The sequence below is a fragment of the Amblyomma americanum genome, chromosome 5 (assembly GCF_052857255.1).
Source record: "Amblyomma americanum isolate KBUSLIRL-KWMA chromosome 5, ASM5285725v1, whole genome shotgun sequence".
Lineage (NCBI taxonomy): Eukaryota > Metazoa > Arthropoda > Arachnida > Ixodida > Ixodidae > Amblyomma > Amblyomma americanum.
Genome location: NC_135501.1, coordinates 121,158,388 through 121,183,643, shown reverse-complemented (window position 1 = coordinate 121,183,643; position 25,256 = coordinate 121,158,388). Strand labels below are relative to the sequence as shown.

The 25,256-nt window shown below is 45.6% G+C and overlaps 1 protein-coding gene across 2 annotated transcripts in view; it reads left to right on the top strand.

Moving 5' to 3' along the window:
- The first annotated feature begins 12,377 nt into the window (after positions 1–12,377).
- The window catches only part of LOC144132640 (lysosomal aspartic protease-like), a 276,547-nt gene continuing 263,668 nt past the window's right edge, over positions 12,378–25,256 (top strand). The window contains exons 1-3 of one of the 2 annotated variants that reach the window (XM_077665194.1): positions 12,378–12,466; positions 14,751–14,844; positions 21,477–21,902. In XM_077665194.1, the coding sequence (XP_077521320.1) occupies positions 12,396–12,466; positions 14,751–14,844; positions 21,477–21,902 (591 nt within the window). In that variant the 5' untranslated portion in view covers positions 12,378–12,395. Of the gene's footprint in view, positions 12,467–14,750; positions 14,845–15,939; positions 16,059–21,476; positions 21,903–25,256 lie in introns of both variants that reach the window. The other variant, XM_077665193.1, reaches the window with a different exon arrangement.

The window sequence follows — 25,256 nt, the reverse complement described above, 5'->3', positions numbered from 1 at the left end:
CCTGCCCTGGCGATCACAATTTCGTCGAGGCGCAATGGAAGAAAGCTTTGTTGTGCTGCGTGAATGCTCGTTAAAGAGCCTAAGCGGTTTAAAATAACCTAGAGCCCTCCAGCACGCACTCCATTGTTGCTTCATGTGTCAGACGCGGACTCTGAACTTACATACCATATATAAAATATGTGCTTGCCAGATTCCTGTTTTTTATACTCTTGTGTGACCGTATGTAAGCCGACAGGCATTCTTGCGTTTGTATATTCAGCAATGTAGAGAAAATGTAGCGATAATATAGACAGTTGTGAAAGTGTCATGGCTATCAGAAAATATAATTTCTTGGTTTATTTTTTTCCAGGTCACTGTACTTTCCTGCGCGGAAGTGACGGGTGTATTCGGAGATATCAATTCACTCATGGCGGAGGTTTAAGCAGCGTAAGGCTGTGTGCAACCGTGGTGATCTTTTTGTTGATGCTAGCGGATGAAATTTCAGCAGAGGGTACTGCGCACCCATAGAGAATGACGAGAAAGCTAACACATCCAGCGCAGACTCTCGAATAGTTAATGTGACAGGAAAACGTGTTTTATACACTCGAAAATGCCATAACTACGACCATGCAAAGTTTATTATGTGGCTTCTTTTCATTACAAGTTAATCGACGGGTCACTGACACAGTCATCCCCACCTTTTCTTGTAAAATATCGTCTCGGCATGTGCACGTGCGACCTGAGCTTAGGGTGTCTACCAAATGTTTGCTTTTTGCCGCAAAGGCAGGCACGACTTCTTAGGTGCAGGCTCCTGGTATGCGCCGCAGTGCAGCAAAGAACTGAAGTTAGGTGGGTGGAGGAGATGTAGAAGTTTGCGGGCATACGGTGTGAGCAGCTGGCAAAGGACAGGGTTAATTGGAGAGACATGGGAGAGCCTTTTGACCTGTAGTGGGCGTAGTCAGGCTGATCATGATTTATGATGATACATACCTGTCGTTTGACGAAGGAGCAGGGCGAAATATATTAGTACACTGCTGCATCTCACCTTGGAGCACAATCGCCGGTAAAACGGAGTAGGACGCAAAGATAAAAACCAAACCGAAAATGAAGCTATATATACAGTGAGAGATAGAACTTTATTTGCCACATTTGTCTCTAATAACGGCATGCGGGTTCTTTGTAGCCCCCAGGTGGGGTCGACACTCTGGCTCCACGAAATCAGTGCAAGTTGAGTGGTCTTGTCTGGCTGGGTGCGGAGTTGGTCACGCCTTTCCGCAGATGGAGCTGGCTGTGGGCCAAGGTTGTTTTTGTATCCCCAGAGGATGTCCGCCTGAGTTGCTGTTCTCCGTAGTTGCAGTTTGGGCATATGGATTCATATTCTCCATTATTGATTAGTTACAGCCGTAATGGCTTTAAATTGAGTTCGTCAGCAATAAGCGGAGCAGGGTGGCTTGCACTCTGTCGCGGTTGGGGCGGGAAGGCGGGAAACGGCATCTCTTGTCTTTTTGAAAGTTTGTGATGTCTGCAAAAGTCTGGGGCGCTTCAGAGAGGGTGTCTGGATCCGTGGGGCCGGCAGCCCGGATGGTTAATCCTCGGGCAAGTCCTCCGGCACCTTCGTTTCTAGAGTTGTCCGTATAGTCGGTTACCCAGATTAGGTTAATTTTGCGGTCGGCAGTGTAGGCGCGCAGGATGCGTGTGGCAGGAAGACAGATGCTGCCTGCCCAGTAATTTAAGATTGCTTGTTTTGAGTTACTGAGGACTGTGCGCGCACGGCGGCCAGCGATGGCCAGCGCTGTCACTGTCTCTTCCGCTGTGGTGGGGAGAGGGCGCACACTGCGGCGGCGGAGATAAGGGTAGACTGGGTGTGGTTGTGTGGTTGTGGTTGCAGAGACTCGTAGGTTGTTGCATCTTGCCTTGCCGCGTCCAGAAATGTTGCGTGTTCGTCTGCACGATATAAATCATCGTTTTCCTTTGTGCTGATGGCGCTCGTCTTGTCGGCCAGGGAGTTTGTTCGTGTGAGAGATTTGACAATGAGGCGGCTATGTACACCTGTCGGGAGGTGTGCTGTGAGGTGGGGATCGCGTGTCAGGTTGACATTCAGCCGGTCAAGGGTGAGACGGCCGCGCTTGGTTCTAGACAGGCGATGAATCTAGGCCCTCTTGTGTGCCTCTATGAGTTCCGTAAGAGTGTCATAAACGCCAAGTTGAAGGAGGCTGTGTGCTGGCGTATTGTGGCAACCCTAGGGCAGGCTTGTACACCGAGCGGATGATGCTGTTTACTGACTCATCATAATTTCGACGAAGGTGATCGTGAGGGTAGGAACATACTATCCTGGTGATGAAAAATCCTGGGTTGGCTGACAGAGGTCGTCCCCTTTCTTTCCTCTACGGCGTGTAAAGATGTTGGTAAGCTGTGGTGTAGAGGCCTTATATTGCTTCTGAGTTCTGTCTATTATTCGGTAATAGTATCTCCAGGATCCGAAGGTCTGGCAGAAAGTGTGGGGCGTGTGTTGATGTGGAGTGTGATGAGCTGGGCCGCTTCGGGGGCGGGTCGGCGCACTCTCGGGTTACGAATGACGAGCAGTTTCGATTTTGTTGGGGAGCATGTGAGGCTGTTCCTCTGTACGAAAGTGTGGACGGTGTCAATGGCTCTCTGGAGAGAGCTCTGGATCTCTCCATGTGAGTTAGAGTCGGTCTAGAGGGTGATATCGTCGGCGTATACATAGTGTTTTACGTTAGGTATGGCGTTCAAAAGGGAAGAAGACACCTCACGGGGACTTTAAATTGGAAAGGGAAGAGGACAGCGCCTTGTGGGATATCTCTGGTGCCCAGAAGGATCTTGCCACTGCTGAGTTCTCCAATGTGAAATTCTGAGGTGTGGTTGTGTAGGAAGCCTGCAATATAATTGTAAGTACGAGTGCCTAGATTCACTTCAGCGAGATAACTCAAAATGGAGGCTTGTGATACGTTGTCAAACGCCTTCCTATCATCGAGGCCGAGAATGACTCGTGTGGCTCGGATGTGGCCTGGGTCGAGTTGCCACATGACGTCTTAAGTTAAGTGCCCGGCTCTGAAGCCATTCATATTGGGCTGAAGGAGGTATTGTTTTTCTGTCTGGGTTTGAAGTCTGTGGAGCATGACGTTCTCTATGACCTGACCAAGGCAAGATTTAAGACAGATGGGTCGAAGATTGTCCAGCTCAAGTTTTTTTTTGTCCGGGTTGGGTATGAAGATTCCTTTTGCATGCTTCCAGGTATCTGGAAGGTGAGCATCATGCCAGTGTCTACTGAAAAGTTCCGTAAGTGCCTCGTTGGTCGTTGATGTTACGGAGCATTTTGTTGGTAATATGATCGTCACCGGTGACTGCAGTGGTTCTGATGTAATTGAGAGCAGCACGGACTTCGGATGTTGCGATTTCTGTGTCTATGTCGGGATTTCGAAGTCCGGGCGGGCCGCGGGGGTGGGAATCTTGGTCGAGGTGTACATGTACTTCTATGTAAGGGTGTTGAGAAGTTCCCCTTTTGTGCCATGAAAGGCGTGTACTACTTGGGTGAGGTTCTTGTGCGATGTGGCTTAGTGTGGTTCAGATAAAGAAGATGGTTAAGTAGAAACTATGATTTTTTAGAGGATAGCTGTCCGTTCAGGTGGACGCATGTTTGATTCCATTGTAAACGGCTAAGCTTGGTGGCACAAATTTCTATTGCTCGCTCGAGGCCAGCGAGACGAAGCTTGAGAGGGCGGTTGTTCGCATCCGAGCCAGCGAGGATGAAGGCTACGCTGTGCCTCTCACATATAGATGAGTTTGGCGTCAGGGGTGGGGCCATCCTCTACCTGTGTGGCCATGGAGGTTGCATTTGCGGCGTCGAAGTGTTCAGTGGGACTGGGTGCACGTTTATACGTACGTATCTGAACGCGTCCCAGTTGGTGTGCTTTACCGTGCGGAGAGGTGCCTTGCTGTGTGTGGCTGAGAATGTCGTACTCAGAACTTAGTGGTCGCTGCATATGTTCATGCCGAGGTTTTCCCAGCGGGCGTCTAGAATATTTCGAGCGATAGTGAGATCAGGACAGCTGTCCTGTGTGACGGTGTTGCCGATGCGGTTGGCTCTGTCGGGGTCGAAGAGTAGTGTAAATCTCAGTGTCGGGACGGTCTCCCACACTTTGGCTGCCTTAAGACCGCATGTTTTTTTGAGGATAGCCCCCCTCCCATGCGGTGCATTGAAGTCGCCAAGTGTAAGAAGCATTCCTGTGCGTGCGGCCATGCAGGCCTTACGGACAAGGGTGGCTACTCGTGTGCTCCTGTCGCTGGGGGCTATATACATTTAGTATGTGAATAGGGGCGTGTGATAGGGTGTTTTGGAGGATCTGTACGAATGTGTGCGGGATTTCGGGGTAGTTTATGTCCAATTGATTGGCTTTTAGATTTCGATGGGCCAGTATGGCGGTGTTGGGCTTTTCGTTTAGGGTTTTTGTTGGTGGTATGCAGCCTAGCTGAGAAGTTCCGTGTCTCGGTATGTTTTATGCAGATGACATAGCCCTCTCCGCTTCTGCAGCAGACATTCGTGACCTATATCGTTCTCGGCAGGATTACCTCAATGCGCTCTATGTTTGGCCAGATACATTATATTTGCTATTAAATGTGCACAAAAGCAGCGTGTTAGTTTTTCAAACCAACATTCCTCTATGTATACCGCTACAATATCGCTCGGAAAGCATGCCTCAGGTGGAATCGTTGAGGTATCTAGGCGTCATTTATGATGCCAGTATGAATTCGCGGCCTCATATCAAGACTAACGTTGAGAAACGTGAGCGTGCACTAGGTAGGCTACTACGAATTAGTAATAGGAAATTCTGCATGCGCCGGGACATGCTTGTACTTCTCTACAAAGCCTGTGTCAGGCCCATTTTAGAATTTGGCTGCATATTTTTTTTTCTGGCTCCCCTAAATATAAGCTTCATCCGTTCCTGCAGATAGAAAGGTGCGCACTGCGCCTCTGCCTAGGTCTCTCACAGTCAGTTTCCACCGCAGTTCTGTACCTGGAGGCTTGTATTCCCGACCTTAACTCCCGTTTTCACCTCTTAACTGTCAGGACATTTTTGCGGGCATTTGAGTCGGCTCCGGATGTGGCTACCCTTATTTTCGTCTCGCACCCAGCCCACCTTTCTCACTCCTCATTGGCCAAGGTTCCGTCTTCCTCAAGTTGTTTTCACTCAGAACCTTTTATCCAACATGGGTGTGAATCTCAATTTTGTATGCAGAGTTGGTTGGGCAATGTCCTCTGTGGATATTGGTTTCTATTATGTTTTCCCACCTAACGCGAAGCATCTGCCTGCAAGGATATTAGCTGGAATTCTCTTGGATCACCTTCCCATTTCCTGCACCATATTGTGATTGCTCCAGATGCGCCTGGGGCCAGCCAGAAGGCAGCGGTTGGTATTTTTCCGTCTCTCTCGTAGAGCTTTTTGGTTTGAGTCCTGGATTACACATCCATATTTCCAGCAGAGTTTATGGAACTTGGGCTGGCCGCTTTGAATATTCGCACAACTGTTTCTCAGCTGATATTCCTCTCAGATCTTCTCTCTGTTTTGTTGGCGCTGGAGTCCACATGAAACGCTTTTTTGAGACGCTCAGTAAGCTTTGTTATTCCTGGATGGGTGAAAGAGGTGCGCTTCATGTGGGCACCAGGTCACTGTGGTATTTTAGAAATTGAAGCAGCAGACTTTTCGGCAAAATCAGCTATAAATGTACCTGTTGCTTGTAGCGTCCCTAATCTTGTTCTTTTCGGGATGTCTCGGTTGCAGCGTTTTCAGTTTATAACCGCCACCTGCAGCGATCCCTTACTCTCTACTGTTGACTACCAACATCTCATGTACACGTGAAGGCTCGTGCATGTAAAAGCCGGCAGTGTGAGGTAGCGATGACACTCATGCGGTGCAGTATTCCCCGTTTAAGTCTTTACTTATGTAGATGCGGGTTCAGTCCCACAAAACTTTTTGCTGCTTGTGGTGAAGTCAAAACATTGGAGCATTTCATACTCTATTGCTGGACGTTAGCACTTCAGAGGAGAGCACACCTAAAAATTATCATTACAAAGTTTGGACTCACTTTGTCTGTTCCCCTCCTCCTCTTTTTTGGAGCGAGCGCCAGGGGTTTTGCATTGCATGAAGTTTGCGAGTACCTCCAAAATTACATATCAGCTAGCGGCAGATTCCCTTTTTAATTGCTTCCAAAATTTCCTCATTTAAAATAACATTTAGGTTGCAGCAAAACAACGTATCTGCTGGAATGAGGCCTCTATTATCGCCAAGGAAAGAAAGGGGCTTATACGTCAATATCTTGAGTCGCTGGCGATACAAACGACTAAAAAAACACTTAATCGCAATGACGGCAATCTCCCGCCAGTGTATGCAAGATGCCTCGGACGATTATTGAAACGTATTTAAGAGCCGGGTTTTTTAGTAAAGCCTTCAGTGAACAAGGCTTCCGTAAGGAAGCCGAAACGTCGTTTATTGACACAAGCCTTTGGTCGGCGATTCATGTATTTTTGTTTTCCTATGACGCTACTACCCGACCAGAAGAGATTTCGTCCAACCTTAGATTTCAACATTTAGGTATTTTCATATATTTATTTCTCAGATATTATCTCCGGGTATTTTGTTTTCGCTTTATCTTTATTACTCGTAAATTTTGCCCAAGGCACAATCCTTAGCTTGGCACCAGTTTACCCTATTCCATGGGGTCTTCCCACTGAACCCTGTCTAATAACCCGTCGTGGTTATGTGCCATGTGACGAAGGCAACAACAACAACAACCACAACTTAGGCACCGCCGAAGTTTTCTGTCTCTGCTCCTGATGATCTCTTTGGGGCTGCACATTAACATATGCTATCATTTGAATTATGATTGCGTATTTTGATTCCTTTTCTAATGAGAGGGTCGAAAATGAAGTGAATAAATGAATGAATACTTTTAGCTGCCCAAACCGCACCCAACTAGAAAAGGTCAGTCGAAATGAGTAACTATTTGTACAACAACTAAAGTAATAAGCTCAAAGTATTTTAGCCTTCAAACACAGTAAACAAGAAAAACCAACCTATTTTTATGTCTTCTAACAGTGTCTCCACTACTTGTGCTAATTTTAAGACAATATAATGCCTATTCTTCAGGCTTAGATTTATGGGCCGTCTCTCGTCCCCTTCACATCTGGGTTTAAGCTTATAGCGCCCAGTGCTAACGCTCGCTTTAGCTCACTATTAAAAAATAAACAGTTACTAAGTTTTGAGCACAGTAGGCCACGAATTGCCAAGGCCAAAAGAAAAATGTCGGCAGAGACAATAAAAGCCGGCCCTGCAAAGGTATCATAAAAATAGCCGCCGATTTAACCTGGGTAAGGGCGGAATATCGTGCAGTAGCACTCGACTTCCTTGACTTGACCCTGTTTTGCATTGTTTGGCGTTGTTGGCTTATATAGAATGTGTCACATGACTATTGACATGTGCATGCATAGCAATTGGTAATTACAGTGAAGGTCAGGTGAAGGTCATGTAAGGACACATCATAACTTGGCAAGACATGCCACTCCGGCCATATGCGGAATTAGCGATTATTTACGTTGAATTCATAGATCCTTGGGAGAAAACAAACGAATCCTGGCTCAGTGGTGCTATGGTTAAACAATGCGCCACTGCCCTGCGGTGCAAGATGTTGACATTCGTGGGTCTTGTGAGAACAAAGTTGCTTTCCCGAGCAACCACTTGCGAGCGATCAGTAATTGAACTGCCTCTTGCCGTCACTGTCAGGGGCTTCGACGACGTATTTACGTACGGCAGAATGCAGTGAACAGCCGCTATTAGTTATACTACAGTAAAACCTAACCTTTTGAAAGCGGCGATAAAGCTAGACGCTGCTTAATATGCTACATCGCTGAACGCAGCGTTAAGTTGTTTTAGTCCTCATGTGTGTATTTGATTTTCGGCTCGCGGCTGACAGACATCAGAGGCGTGAAGTCGTTCCTCTGCACAGTGCCTCGTGTCGCACCACACAGATAAAGGGTTGACTTGGCGCTGACGTCGCGCTTAGTGGTTTCAGTCGCCAAGATAACGTGCTGCCAGCCTGGCGGCTTCCATTCTGGTCCGTGTTGTCGCTAGCGCTCCGTTCTTGGAGTGCCGAGGAGACTCCAAGGGTTCAAGGGCATTGAGAATCTGGCGAACGGGTTACTCTCTCCCGGTGCATTCGCGGCTGTGCAGATACTGCGCGCTCTTTCAGAAGCAGGTACGGCGGGCGCGCCTGACATTTTTACACATGCGTATTTGCACTGTGTGCGCAATGTCACCTAGTGAACCGGTGCAAAACGAGGCTTACAACCGCTGTCACTAAGTAATGATTAAATGAATTACTGCTAGCCAAGGAAGCAGATAGACCTGACCAGTATATACATCGAGTAGAGTGCATAATAGTCACCAAATAACCCGTCTCTCTCTAATATACATCGAGAATGTTCACAGATTGCTAGGTATGCATCCGACAGGTAGTGTGCGACGAATTTCGCAATAGTTGCAGCGTCATTATTACTTTACTGGGCTCTGTCTCGGTGACGCGTTCAGTAGTTATATGTTGACCGTGTCGAAATGGTGCGCACTTTGCGCCCGCAATCACGTGACCCCTCAAGCGCTTCAAGGAGGAAACAGGTGATGACGAAAATGTATAAAGGAAGCAGAGCAGCAAAGACGAAGATCTGTTCCACCTTAGTGCTCCTGGGTAAAATCTTCGCCGGCGAGCAGAGTAGGTTGTCCTGTGGTAGTATGTCCCACTCGCTGCTCCCATGAAGAACATCGAGAGTACAGCCATGCAGGTGCCCATGAGCGCTTAACTTGACGCCGGGAAGACTCTGATGTCGAGTGTACAACATATTCGAATTACCGCTGACAATTCGATCTTAGAATGTGGTCCATTAAAATATCCTGGAGACGCCAGCATACGCTAGCTGCACACGCCGTGCGAACGAAGCACCGGCTCAAATTGCAAATGAATAACCATGGTGTACTTTAACTGTACGGTCGCAGAGTAAGGATAAACTGTTTGGTTTCCCAAGCTCCGTCCATGAATCACTGTGGTTTTACCAGATTTTGTACTCCACCCCGATTGCGCCCATTCAGTCTAGTGTAGCTAGACGAATGTGAAATCTGAACCACGATGGTCGAATAGGTGTGTCTGAGCATCTATGCAACGTTAACCGTTCCTGTTTGCGTCTCCTTTCTGTGGCAGGCTCGATGATGCCAATAATTTCAGTGGTAGCTGTGCTCTTGAGCGCATCTATCAGGGATAACGTTTTAGTAAGACGTGTTAAGCTTGCGGCCAGCAATAGAATTAGCATCAACATGACAATTATTATTGCACCTAATGTGGACATGGTTACGCCTTTCGATCTCATTAAGAAGGCAGTTTTCTGGAAGGAGGTTTGTATCTATCACCGCCTCTTAACAAAGAAATGAAGTGGCGAGAAAATCCTTATAAAACTGCAAAATTTGTTCTCTTATGATTAAATCAATTAAATGAAGACCCTATTTCTGAGTTCGCCCTAGGTAATGTGCAGCTTTTCTTTTTTTTTTTGAAGGACCTAAATATTTACCAATAGTGTTCATTTCCGATCTAAAATAAAATCTCAAAAGAACACATTTGACAGAAGTCTGTCTGGTTAAGAAATTAATTTAGTAGAAAGAAGACTGACGCCAATCAGGTTAATTTTTGTCTCGGTTCCGGTTGTCTGCTTTCAAGCAAACAACCGGAACTGCCATGGGGGCGTCGATAACGGTCACAATGGCTAATTTAACCATGGACGACGTCAAAAGCCGGGCGCTTCCCACCTTGAATCTCAAGCCAAAGCTGTTCCTTCGATATGTAGAAGACTGAATTTGTGTGGTGAAAACGTCAGAAGTAGAAAACCTCCCATTCCATCTAAATTCAACTGAACCGGCCATAGAATTTACAGTGCAATGTGAGCAGCAGGGCAGCCTGCCTTTTCACGACGTTCTAGTCACAAGGCACGACAAAAGCTTGCGGTTCTCGGTATACAGAAAACCAACCTACACGAGACGGTACCTCCATTTCAATTCGAATCATCCCACTCCCCGCAATGCATCTGTCATTACATCTTTATTGAAGAGAGCCGATACCGTATGTTCTTCACATGAAGAAAAAAGAACCGTGAAGAACCGAGTTGTCTCTGATCTCCAAAATATTGGTACCCCAGTTCATTAATCCGACGCGTCAGCGCAAAGCAAAAAAGAAAAAACAAAAACATCTCTATTCCTTCCTCAAGCACACGCCAGAACCGGAAACGTCTTTGCATATCATACGTTAAAGGCGTGAGAGAGACGCTGGCTCGAATTCTCGGCAAAGAAGGGGTGCTAACAACGTACAAACCGGCTACCACCATCGGACGCTTCCTCCCCCGCCCGAAAGACCGTCACCCAAAAGAAAGGGCCCAAGGGGTTGTATACAAGATTCCCTGCTCAGTCTGCTCTGCCTGGTACGTGGGGGATACAAAGAACTTCGCCGAACGAATGAGGCAACACAAAGCGGACGTCCGACCAATGAACCGTCCGCGCAGCGCGGTGGCCGAACACTGCGAGGATTGTGACCAGCGACGGCAATATTCTACTGGAAACCGAAGCTGAACCAGCGCAGGAGGCGTCTGCTGGAGTCGTGGCACATATAACAGACACGAAGTAATGTTAATCACTCCCTGGGGACACTTCCTTCCACTTACATCCATGGTTCGCGGCCATTGACCCGGAGGTATTCAACCCGAGGGCTTAAAAAGCCAAGCTGCGCCTCGCCCGTAGTCACACCTTGAAGAAGCGACCGAGCCGGTCCCGAAACGCCGTGTTTTTCAAAAATTAACCTGGTTGGCGTCAGTCTTCTTTGTACTAAAATAAAATCGCCTTCTTAAAAGAGTTATATCTATGGCTTTGATTAAAGTATTTTCACAAAAGACCAATTAAACTAATAGCGCCTTATAATTGCTAGCATACAGATGGAGCGTTTTATCTGCACTGAACCACGCTAGTCATTTTCCCCTGCAGCTCTTAGACAAGCCCATAAAACCTGAGGGAGTGCACCGAAATTCCCGCTGTTGTCTATTTACTATTAAAGGATAACAGAGCATCGAAGACGCCGAAAATATGACCTTTTCAATCCGGCGTGACCTTGCATACTTTTATATTGTGAAGAAATTTTTAAACCGATAGTTAAAAACAGACGTTCGATACGAATACGTAGTTCCTGCAAAAACGACCGTACTCTCCCTGCCTAAGCTCAGATCGCATCTTTATATTTAAGGTTCTTTACTCAGGGATCAAACACAAACGGAACGTTTCTAGGAAGTGCTCTTTTAGCTGATTATCATTGATTAGCCCCCTATCACTTGGTGACGAGCATTTATAGAACTCAGAATAGTATTACATGCCTCTCACTTAGCCACTTTCGTGTTTGGTTCCTTATTCTTCGGTATTTTTTGAATTCAGCTCAGTTTTTCCACTCACATTAAACGCTCGTTCCAGCATCAACCAGTGGTGCGCACACTTTGATTCCACTGGCGTTGCCTAGTTAACCTCCCTGCCTTTCCGTTACTCTTTCTCTCTCTCTCTCTCTCTTGATACCACTGCTGCTGCCACGTGGCCACATCGTTGCCGTCACAAAACAATCACTCATGGCTACTCAAATTCTTTCTTCCAAATAAGTACAAATTTATTTTGGTAGAAATATAATGCTCAAATCTTTGCTTCCGCGTGTACAATAAAAGAATGGAGCATTTTGTTAGCACCGTTTCTGTTTTTGATCTTGAAATATTCCCTCTTTTCACTATGTTCAGCTTCAGTCGTTTGTTTTGAGTACCGCTCAATTTAAATTGTACAAAGTTAAGCACTTCGGGCCGCAATGATATTGTATTTCGGAAAAAAAACAGCGTAAAGTTTTGAGGACTGAAGTGTATACGGAGAGACGGGAAGGCAAAGAGAACAATTTCGCTGGAAACGATGAGAAAGTGGCATTGGAAACAAATCACCGATGTAAGCTTATCTAGGCGCGCTAAGGTAGATGGTTTCAGGGCGCAACGCCATTTGCAAGTTTACGTAAGTCAGATTTTAGTTGTTTTTCTTCCCATAGGTGGATTTGGTTTCCGGCTTGTCGGTGACACATGCTAGACGACTGAAGTAATATACTGCGTCTCTTCGTTGCCTCGTTCCCCTCAAAGACGCAAAAGCGGCGAATTGGCGCTGACGCTACGCAGCGTAAGGTGGTCTCAATAACCAAGATAACAAGATGCCAGACTGGCGCCGTCTAGTTCGGCCTGCGGCATCGATAGCGTGTACGTTCTAACACAGCCGAAGATACTTGACGTGTTGAGCGGCGGTGTCACAATGGCGGGCACTTCACGTATTCGTTTTGTATTTGCAGCTACACTTCTACTCTGTGCTGTGAGCCAGACCAGGTACCGTATGCGCGATTCACAATTTTTACCCACGCACTTTGTCATACTGCCTGCGAGGTGAAATACTAAATACCGACGTGATCGAGGCTCCAAACTGCAGTTCCTACTTAACGGTAAAAGGCAATCAGCAAGCATAATTAAGTTTCATGCTCTTGTGAGCGGTGAAACCACACCGCAGAGACGACACTTCAATGTAGGCATTATGCGAAAGCCTTCATGCTCTCGGGTTTTCATGCCATCCAAAGAAGCGGCCGTTGGCCAATTAAACCTGGAGTAAATCAGTAATCCATGCCTGATGGTTGCGTTCTCAAAGCGTAATACGGACTAATTAACAGTTATTTTTTCTAATTATGCGTCTACCGAGTTCCGCGTCAATCAGTGGCTCAGGCTAGTAAGCGTGAGTCTAGTAAGCCTAACCCTCGCTTTGGCTGTGCGTTTCTTACGGCTTGCGTAGTGCGCGTGCTGTGTCGATTTAATGAAGGGAAAATATGTTTTCTGCACGCAGCGAACTGCACGACTAAAGTCATGAATGATCGAAACCGCATTCGTGAGCGTAAAATAAGAGGCGCTTATGGGTTCTCATATTTAATGATTCACTCGCGGACAAAATATTTGCTTGATTGAGGTGAATACATCGCTCCAATTATATTGTAAAAAATACCAAAATCAAAAAAAGAACGGCCACGGAATGGCTGCTCGAACGTGTTAAGCTGTAAAGCTCTAGAGAAATGCATCATGTTTGGAGCGCAGCAACCCTGAATCTTGCAGTTTGAGAGAACGTGAAGTGCGCTGCATAGAAGCTGAATGATAGCTGCGTAGTTATATACTTACTTACCTGTTCTAATCACTGCTGGAAGCTTCGGTTGTGCGGATAAGAACTTCGGCCTGTAAACGAGCCGCTTGCATTTTTCAGGTGAAATCATATTATCCACGAAAATGAATAATGGCATTACATGGAATAAACTCTTTTAATGGAGCTGTTAGGCCCATATTCAGCAGTGAAATGATGCTCTTGCTATCTGAATAATTTTTTTGAATAGGACAAGACGCGTAGCAGCGCTCAAATAGTATGCGTATTTTTTTACTTTGCTGGAATAACAAGTATTGGCGGTGTTTTAGCTCTGGTTAAACCTGTAGTGACGCTATAGCTACAGCTGGACGAGTGGAACTTGGTAACGTGACCAATCACGCCACGAACCACGTGATCAGCCAAGGCGGCGCGCCGCGGGTAGCTGCTCCGCACCACCTGACCAACCACGTGATAGCATGGCGGCGCAGCCACAGGGTTGCGCGCCACCTCGCTGAAGGCTCGAAATGGTACCGTAATGTAGCTATCGCTACAAACATTGAAATCGTTCACTCTCCCGACTTCATCACTGCTGTCTTTGCAATAGGAAGCAGCTGCTACAGAGAAGTAAACTAATCGTCTCGTACTGTTACTGACAAGAACTTTGCGCGGTTCCGTCAGTCTCTTGGTACTTCATATTAAAGGATTATGAAGATGGCACAAAAGATAACATGGGAAGAGAAGGCGCAAGAAAATGACGGCAACGCCTTCACTTACAGACAAGCTTTATTCGCACATGCCTACATTTTTATAATCGGAAAGACAGCGGCCCTGTTTTCACGTGGAATGCTTTACTTCATGAGCCAAATAGCAAGAACTTAAGTTTTCCTTGACCATACTTCATTTCTTTACCCGTTCAGCTACCCCAAATACTCCAATTTTTAGTTTTGTATCACAAAGATATTTGGAATTGGCAGCACTTGGCTATGTTTCCTTCTTGATTATTTGAGATGCTCGAGTCTTCAAGAGAAGCGTTTCGTGTCAGCTTTGAATGCAACAGCTCGATTCACAACATTCTGTGGTCTTTTTAATACGAAGCAGCTGCTTCAGAGAAGTAAACTAAGCGTCTCGCACAGTTACTGATATGAACTTTGCGCTGTTGCGTGTGTCTCTTGATACTTCATATTAGAGGATTATGAAGATGGCACAAAAGATAACATGGGCAGAGAAGGCGCTAAAAATGATGGCAACGGCTTCACATACAGCCAAGCTTTATTCGCGCATGCTAACCCTTTTATAATCAAAAAGACACCGGCCTTGTTTACATGTAGAATTCTTTACTTTAGGAGTCAACTAGCAGGAATTAAAGTATTTGCTTGACCATACTTCATTTGCTTACCCGTTCAGCTGCCCGAAATACTCCCATTCTTAGTTTTGTATCACAAAGATATTTAGCATTGCCAGCACTTAATTCTGTTTCCTTCTTGATTATTTTAGATGCTCGAGTCTTCAAGAGAAGCGTTTCGTGTCAGCTTTGAATGCAACAGCTCGATTCACAACATTCTCTGTACCGCTCAAGAACCACAACAACGTGAGTAAGGTCCAGTGTTTTGTCAATTATGCTGTCCTTTACGCCGAAATAGAGGCGATTAAGAATATTTTCGTGATATTTTTTCACTGCTCGGCATATCTCATTTTGCGCTCCAGTGCAAAGTTTCTTAAATCATAGCGTTGCTGCGTAGAAAGGTGTTGAGAAGATGGTGGTTCTCAAGTCAACCGCCAGGAGAGAGTAAATACTGAAAAGCTCTCCCTTGGTGCAACACGATAATCACTTGGAGTGGAGTGCGGCCCTTAAAAACTACTGAGAATCAGATTTTAAAAAGCAATGGCAAGTAATTCGTAGTAATTCCTGTTTCCTTCTGTATCCACACACGTGTGAAGCGTCGTGCAGGACTTCAATGCCTGCGCATTTGTAGCGGCGTGAGCTTGGTGTTGATATTATTAGCGGTTTAATAAAAGGGCAGCACCTCTTCACGGTGGCGACGAGGAAGGAGGGCGTAGAATTTTGGTTTATCGTCATTCGGCGCTGAAGTCCGAAGATTTATTAACAACCATTTTGCATCTTTGGCCAAGTCTTGTAATATATCATTTAAAGTACAGTACATGCTCAGGCTGACAATATGGTGAAGAAAATATTGAACCGCACTTTTCTTGATAAATGCTGCAGCCCTTGAAATGTGGACGACGACGACAGGCAGAAAACACAAGCGCTAGCGGTTAAAACTCCTGAATTTTGTTTTAGCACGGGCAGAGATCTAAAAAAAAACGAAGAAAGCTAACATGTATAGAGCAAGTCACTGTTTATTGGATCATTTATGTAGAATCTACATTACCATGAAAATTAAGTTATATTTTTTACAGCGTTAGATAAGGCACGCTGGTACTGTCCTCGTTCAGTTGTTCTATTTCCTAAGCTTATGTAACGTTATATGTGAGCTGACGCTTGTGGTTGTGACCTTACATGTATATAAATTAGAAATGCTGCCTTATAGGTGTAATCCACAGCTCATAAAGAGATAGCACTTTGCGCAATCTGCTGTGTGAAACACAAGTCTCTCTTCCTTTACTTTGAATATTTGTGTGGCCCACATAACAACCGGACAAATTACACGCTTGTTTGTTCTAGTTCAATACTGCGGTCTGCTCAGAGTGCGCACCCCATGGCAACCATTGAAGGTCGTTTTCGACACTGCTGCCTTGACTGGGTGCCCTCTGTTGCTTGCAAAGATACCACCGAAGCTTGCCGTAAGTAGTTATTTTCATATATCGACAATGCAGAAGTCGTCATGGGATGATGACTGAGTTGCGGGAGCCCACCCTGTTACGAGTTCTTGTAGCTGAATGTTTAAGCGGTAAGTCAAGTTGGTCAACAAAGGAAGAAACCTTACCGCTATGTTTTGTGAAAGTGGATGAACAACATTATAACACAATAAAATAGAGAATTATAGCAATTTGCGTATAGGATTCTGCGACCTGAAAAAATATTAAGGAAGTGCATTGCATGTTCAGCTAAGCGAAGAGCCTTGGTTGGCTTATTACGCTGCCCAACTGAAAAAAAAGCTCTTAATGAAGTGAACAACTTGATTCATAAAAATAACGCAAACTGCCAGACATTTCATACCAGCCGGGTAAAGTGACCGTTTTTATGATAGCACACCTTCCACGAAGAACTTAAGCCTAACTGGATTACGCGATGAAAGATGGTTGACGTAGAAGCATTATGAGAGGGGAAAAGAAAGCGCGTGGCATCCTTGCTTTGTGAAGCACAGCCACCGAAAGGCCATAAGAATTTTCATCAAAGGCTCATGCCCAATAAGCATCGTTGGCTGCTATTTCTACGCATGCGCCTCGCGCCACCAAATCTCGCCGGATCGTGGCTGCAGTGCTACATGAAGCACAGAAGCCACGTGCTTTCCTGTTCCCTGTGATACTGCTTCTGCCTGTACATCCTTAAAAGGGGAAGGCACTCTCTGGTGGCTCAAACAAATGGAACTTCCCGTAGACGCGGCCGATTTGACCTGGGTCCACCTGGTTACCATTATCCCAGAGTGTATACATTCCGTAAGGCGCGCTCGCTACTCTCTGCCAATGGCCCCTTTAGATCCGTCCACCCATGATAAATGCCGCTGGGAAGAGATGCACAGAAGTGTCTCTCAAGACTCAACTATATAATATAGCTGCATCTCGGCAGTGCTCCGGTATCAAATATAAACTTTCGCGGCAAAAAATTTCTTGAAATTAAATTCAGCGAATTGAACAGAACCCGGCGCGTTGGCTCAGTGGTTGGGCCGCTCGGCTCCCGAGCCGGAGTACCCGTATTCTAACCCGACAGCGCCGGCCGCGTTTTGATGGAGGCGAAACGCAAAGGCGCCCGTGTGACGTGCGATGTCAGTGCACGTTAAAGATCACCAGGTGGTCGAAATTATTTTAAAGCTCTCCACTACGGCCCCTCTTTCTTCCTTTCTTCTTTAACTATTCCTTTCTCCCTTCCCTTACAGGGCGGTTCGGGTGTCCACCGAGATGTGATACAGTTACTGCGCCATTTCCTTTCCTCAAAACCAATTTAATTTCAAACGAACAGGGAAACATTAAGCGACAGGAAGAGAGGACAAACGTTCAGGGAGCAAACGCGAGATAAGTATATTATTGCTCAAATCAAAAGAAAAAATGTACATAGGTAGGATATGCAAATCTCAGGAAAGACATCCAGGCTTTATAGGGGTAATGGGATGGATTACACGAGAAAGCAAAAAAAGGGTCTGAGGGTGGCTGAGAGTTAGGCGGAGGGATAAAGTTGGGAAGTTTGGGGCGATGGGGCGATTCCTGCGAGCGCAGGACAGGGTCAAACTCAAAGCAGTGGTATATGTATTTGAACCGCAGCTGAGTTAATTGTGCTCAGGAAGATGACGGGAACGATGTGGTGACCTGGGCTGGGCGTCGTAGATAGCCAAAGGGTAGAGGCGAATTCTCAGTTTCTACATGGGACAGCGGTGGTGGCGCCGTTAACTCGGGACAAATTTTCTGAAGCTGAGTGGTAATGATGATGATTAACAAATTTTGATCAGAAAGCAAGCGACACGTGCATCAAGTCCTTCTGCATCACATGAAAATAAGTACTCACTATTCACAGCAGTTTTGAACCAAAACCATATGTTGCATGATTAAGTACAACGGAGAGCTGAGATAAGTGGTACAGATTGAAGCAATAAAACCAACGGAAAACGTGCAGGCATAGTAGAGACAACAACAACGGTACATTATCAGCTAACTTTATTTTAGTACAGATCCTATATATACCCTGCAGGAATAAAACCTGGCATGCGCACAAATGGAAAATTGGCGGTGGTTTAGCTCTGGTTAAAGCTGGAGTGACGCGATAGCTACAGCTGGCCGCGTGGAACGTTGTCACATGACCAACAACGTGATCAGCCACGGCACCGCGCCGCCGGCAGCTGCACCGCACCACGTGACCAAGCATGTGACAGCGTGGCGACGCAGCCACAGGTTGGCGTGCCGCCACGCTGAGGGCCCGAAATGCTACCGTAATGTAGCTATGGCTACAAAATTCGCGTGGAAAAGGCAAATAATTGAATTGCCTTTATTTCCATAAACATACAATTTATGGGGATTTTAGAAAAATGTTGCTCACGGCAACTTGACGGGCCTTAAACACAGTATTTGGCAGCAGCAGGCACAGGCACTGATTCGGAATGTACAAAAAATGATACATAAACAAAAACTATAACAAAAGAAGGCATGTTGGCTTACACATTATGCCACAAACGCAAATGCAATGTAAGAAGAGATTACAAAGCAAAAAAGGAAAAAAAGCTAGGCAATCCGCAGTTTACACCTGAGCAACGAAAGGATAATTGAAACCATTTATCAAGTTAACATTGTGACGAAACGAAAAAAAACATAATAAAGGCTAATAACAAAAGTATTTACAACGACAACAGCCCACATCAGAAGTCACAAAAAAGCAGGAAAGCAATAAGTCATGCTCAAAAATCACAGAAATACTCATATAAACGCGAGATAGCACAGGAAGTGGCATCTATGTTATTACGTGTGAGGGAGTTTAAGAGGCGTGGTAAGCGATAGTGTAACATTAATTTGAACATAGTGCGAGGATGCGGCCCATATCAGTGTTCAGGTGGCTGCATGTTGTATTCTGTTCTGTTTCTGATCAATTGAGTTAAGGGCATGATGTGCGACTGTCTTTGTTTTTCGTCTTTACGATAGGCTAGCAAGAGCCTGAAATCTAGCAGAGAGAGCAATACGAGTAATTTAAACTGTTTTGAAAAAAGGTGCTGTGTGAGCGTCTACTGGAGAGTTACAAATAATGCGTATTACCTTTTTTGAAGCCCAAACAACCGATTTATGTTGGTAGCAGACGTCGTACTCCACACGAGAATGCAGTAGTGTAGGTGACTCAGGAAGAGAGTGTTATATAGGAGAAGTTTGACTTTACGTGGGAGCGGTCTTAAACTCATGAGTACACCAGTGACTTGTGCGAGTTTTCATGCAAAAAAGTCTATGTGATTGGTCCATGACATATGGCTGTCAAAAAACGAAACCTAACGTTTTCGCAGACCAGATGAGCTCTATCCTTGAAGAATCTTTTGCAAGTCTCTAGGTTCACAGCTTTATTTTTTGGTTGAAATAAACTAGCTTTAGTTTTGTCCGTGTTGATTTTTAAGCCATTATCATGTGACCATCTCTGTATTTTTGCAAGGACAGAATTTGCGGTTGAAACCAGGCATGCAGTATCGTTCGACGAGAAAAGCAACGTAGCATCATCTGCATATATTACGTATGTGGGTTCCCTATCGACAAGAACAAGGTCATTTATGTAAATATTGAAAGGAGGGGGCCCAATATGCTCCGTTGGGGAACTCAAACTGTTACTTGCTTGAACACTGAGCAGATACCATTAATTTCAACAAGTTGATGCCGCTGATTTAAATAAAATTATAATATTGAAAGTAAAACCGCGGGTTCGTTATTTTCCTATGGGTTCTGTAAATAGTTTAACAATGTATATATATATATATATATATATATATATATATATATATATATATATATATATATATATATATATATATATATATATATATATAACATATTTGGTTGCTAGAGGCAACAATTCTAAGTTGAAAACGCTTCATTTAGCCATAGATTTATTTTGAATCGACGTTTCGGACAGAGCCTGTTCTTTCTCAAGACTGAGGTTACAGGGGTCTTCTTCCTCTTCTTAAGGAGTTGGCACTGGCACACATGTACGACACATGAACAAAGGAAACAAACGGAAGCAAAGAATACCAGAAAAGATACAGATAGAAAGGGAAAAAAGGGGAACAAATAAAAAAGAAAAAAACGTGTTGTCCCCCGCCGCCCACCCCGCAGCCGCGGGGAGCCGACCCCGGACTAGAAAAAAACAGAAGGAAAACACGGAGCGGGAGGGGATAATGGCTACCCATCAAGGCAACAGAGCGGCGGCGTGTAAGGTGCACAGGAGCAGACGGTGGCGGGATCGCCCTACACACAAAAGTTAAAGACGCGTGCACTCGCGTGCCCCGAGCATAAAGAGTAAACAAATAAACAGAATAAAATGCAGCAGGGCCGGAGCTTCCGTCATCTGGAACCACTTCGGCAGCCAGAGCAAAGGCCGAATCAGCGGCGCCGTGAGCTTAACTAGACACACTTGCACTGTGCATGAAAACACCCAGACACACAACAGTAAAACATCCGAGCTCATGGCAGTGTCGTGTGGCGGCTAAATGAGAATGGCGGGAGCATTTAAGCGAGTAAGGTGTACAGAAACAGACGGTGGCGGAATTGTCAAACATATATAAATTGGAGATGCTTGCACTCGCGTGACCTGGCCAGAAAAAGTAAACAAATAAACAGAATAAAATGCAGACAGGATAGGAGACTTCCGTCATCTTGAACCATTTAGGCAGCCCGAGTCAAGGTAGAATCAGCGGCGCCGTGAGCTTAACTACACACACGTGCACTGTGCCTGAAAACAAAAACATCCGAGTTCGGGCAAGTGTGGTGTGGGAGGTAAATGTGAATGGCGTGAGCACTTAAGCAAGGGTTCTTCAATTGCACCCCGTCGGCAAGGTAATCGAACTGGGAAGATAGGGGCGGGATGGGGTAGCGAATGAAGAAATTTGTGTGAGCTTGAAAAAGATGTCGCTGGCAAGAAACGACCGAGGTATGTCAAGCTGGCTCTCGTAATATCAGCAACGGCCCTGCAAGGGGCGGATGGAGGACAATACACCTGGACTTTCATTAATGCCGGGAGGAATTGTTTCAAATTTGTAAATGAAGTACGACACGCGTTGTTCTCTTTCCCGGGTGCTGTGGAACCCACCCTGTAGGACTGTTAACTTAATTGCATCAAATGGGTGGTTTCGCTCATTAATGTGTTTTGACAAGTGAAGGTTGGGTAGGGATAAGATATGCGCACGGTGGTTATTAAAGCGAATTCGTAGAGGGTTGGCGGTCGGTCCAATGTACTGCATACTGCATACACTGCATTCTAGGAGGTATATTACGTCGCAGGAATCACAATCAAAGTTGCCATTAATTTCCCATTTGAATCCTGAAGCTGTGCTTACTGCACAGCTTGATGTTTGTATGTGTATGCAGACCTGGCATCGCGTTGCAGACCGCGTTGCAGACCTGACAACGCGGCCACCACATCTTCGCAAATTGGAGAGTAAAGCTGTTCCTGCTATCCCGAAGTCGCCCAGGGACACAACACGAGACAGCACCGCCGAGAGATCCACCTCAGCAAGAAGCTTATCCGCTGGAACCCACCGACAACAAACCCCATCTAAGGCCAACCATGTGCATACCCCCACCACTCCCAGCACAACACCGAAATCCGGAGCGAGCGGCGCCAGCACTCCAGCAAGCCCAGGCGGAGCATCAGGCCATTCTAGTGCAGCGCAGCGTCAACTGACTTCCACGGTGGAGGGCCAGGTTTATACGATATCCAGCCGGAAAGAAGAGCTTCCCAGCACCTCTCTATCACGCTACGATCTTCGAAAGCGCTGCGGTTCGGCACAACGGGTTCGTCAACAGTGACATTCATGCCGCGTGAGTACGCCGACTCTATCTCGCTCATCCTACCGACAGCCTTTTTCAAATAACTCTAAATTTTTAAAATTAAGAAAAATTGTGGATAAACGAATTAGGCATGAACTACATATTCATAGTCTAAAGGCCTATCTTGAATCAAAAATCGTACCAAAAGGTTTACAAGTGTCGCTAACACCATCAATGGGTGACCTGTGTGAAGAGGAGAAGGCTAATTGAAATCGTACACAACAATCTGCCGCTTTAAATTTGCTTGTAGTTACCATGACCACTTTGAGAAGGCGTTGGTGGCTCTGAGAATGGAAGAAAGTCGTGCTCATCAACAAATTGCCCTTACCGCGCTGGAGGCCACAGACCTTATGATCTTTGAGGAAAAGAGAGCGACTGAGGTACGCGAGACCAAACGCAAAAAATTCATTCGAGACGGGGTTCCACAACACGCGTTGTCAAATTCAATAACAAGCGAAAAGGAATCAAGAACGGAGGCAGCTACAAATATTAACCCCACTATTACAATAAACTCCAACATCAAATCCAGTATTACGACACAAACATCAACAGTTCAAGAAACACGCGTAGAACGATCTGGAATGACAGCATCTACTAATAATAATCCTGCGGTTCCAAGCGCCGACTTTGCTTTCCAGCACAATATTATTAATCTATCAACCAGGGCCTTAACGACAGAGGAAAGATCCATCCTTTCTCGAGGCATTACATTCTGCCCTACCACCGGTAAATACAGCGAATTCTCGGTGTTAAAAGATTTGGACAACTTTGCACGAATGTTGCGACTCCGGGAATACTTCTTCGATCGGGCGCGGGTTACCGCGGAAAACAGAGAACTCGTCGTTACTAACCACCACTGGACTCCTAGCATAGGAAGGGACAAACACTTGGACATGTACATTAACGCCGTCCAGAAAGACATTATTTACGCCTAAAACAACCACACTCCAGGGACGCAGAACTTGTCTAAAAACTAACGGGATGCATTGAAGGCTCTGAGCAGCAAGATAGGTATAATCATAAAGCCAGCGGATAAGGGAGGTGGTATAGTTGTCATGGACAGCGAAAAATACATTGAAGAAGGCATGAGACAACTCTCTAACATTAGTTCCTATCAACGTCTTGAAGCAGTCCCAACTGCGCAATACCAACATTTTGTAGCGGAGACCCTGGGTCAACTTGCGAAGAATGGGGACATATCCCTACGGCTATCTAAAGCCCTCACCGCACCACACCCGTCGCCGGGCCGATTCTACATGTTACCGAAAATCCGCAAAAAGAATAATCCTGGCCGCCCTATAGTATCCGGCATCGGCACGATTACAGAACCGATTTCCAGTTACATTGACACACTAATTAGACATATTCCAACAACACACGCATCATACATACGCGACTCAAACCATTTCCTTCGCGCATTAGCAGGTCTCAAACTCCCGAAAGGAGCCTTCCTGGCAACACTAGATGTAGTCTCTCTCTACACAAACATTCCTGATTCCGATGGCATTAAATCTCTGACCGAAGCGTATGAACAAAACAGAAAGGAGGAAACCCCTTCCCCACGTGTTTTAGAAATACTGGCAAAAATCATACCCGAATATAACAACTTCGAATTTAACAATGAACACTATTTGAAAATTAGTGGCACAGCCATGGGTACAAGGATGGCACCCACCTACGCCAATATCTTCATGCATAGTATTTAATCCAAATTTCTGAATGATTGCCCCATTAAGCCCACCCTATACAAACGCTACTTGGATGACATCTTTTTAATATGGACTGACACAGAGCAAGAACTCATACGTTTTATTGAAAACTTCAACCTCGTCCACCCCAACATATCTTTCACTTACACGTACTCCAACACCACAATAAACTTTCTAGATGTTGAGATTTCGGTAAAGAGAGGCTCACTTACCACCGGTGTATATAGAAAACCGACGGACCGCCAACAATACCTACACTTCAAAAGCTGCCATCCTCGTCACTCTAAAACAAGCATCCCATACTCTCAGGCACATCGATTTAAAAGAATATGTTCCCAAGACGAGGACTTCGCAAAAAATTCCAAACGCATGCGAGAAGTCTTCATTAAGCAACGATACCCCCCCGCCATTGTCGACGATGCCATTGAAAAGGCATCTAAACTCAACCGAGAGCAAATACTGGAGGGATGTCACTACAAGGAGGAAACAGACCACAGGGCAAATCTCGTACTTACCTTCACCAGTAACCCGCCTAACGTAGACAAAATTCTCAGAAAACATTTCAACATACTCGAACAATGCGAGCGCCTCACCAAAATTTTCACTGCTCCACCTCACGTGGTCTACAGACGACCAAAAAAACATTAAAAATATTCTAGTACACTCAAAAACAAATAATCAGCCGGTTTTGGGGTGCCGGCCCTGTGGAAAAAGTAGATGCTAGGTCTGCAAACACATACAAACATCAAGCTGTGCAGTAAGCACAGCTTCAGGCTTCAAATGAGAAATTAATGGCAACTTTGATTGTGATTCCTGCAAGGTAATATACTTCCTAGAATGCAGTGTGTGCAGTATGCAGTACATTGGACAGACCGTCAACCCTCTACGAATTCGCTTTATTAACCACCGTGCGCATATCTTATCCCTAGCCAACCTTCCCTTGTCAAAACACATTAATGAGCGAAACCACCCATTTGATGCAATTAAGTTAACAGTCCTACAGGGTGGGTTCCACAACACCCTGGAAAGAGAACAACGCGAGTCGTAGGTCATTTGCAAATTTGAAACAATTCCTCACGGCAATAATGAAAGTCCAGGTGTATTGTCCTCCATCCGCCCCTTGCAGGGCTGTTGCCGACATTACGAGAGCCAGCTTGACATACCACGGTCGTTTCTTGCCAGCGACATCTTTTTCAAGCTCACACAAATTTCTTCATTCCCTACCCCATCCCGCCCCTATCTTCTCAGTTCGATTACCTTGCCGACGGTGTGCAATTGAAGAACCCTTGCCTAAGTGCTCACACCATTCACATTTACCTCCCACACCACACTTGCCCGAACTCAGATGCTTTTCCACTTTATTTTCTTTGTGGGTGTTTTCAGGCACTGTGCACGTGTGTGTAGTTAAGCTCACGGCGCCGCTGATTCTACCTTGACTCGGGCTGCCGAAATGGTAATAGATGACGGAAGTCTCCTGTCCTGTCTGCATTTTATTCTGTTTATTTGTTTACTTTATCTGGTCAGGTCACGCGAGTGCAAGCATCTCCAATTTATATATGTTGGACACTTCCGCCACCGTCTGTTTCTGTACACCTTACTCGCTTAAATG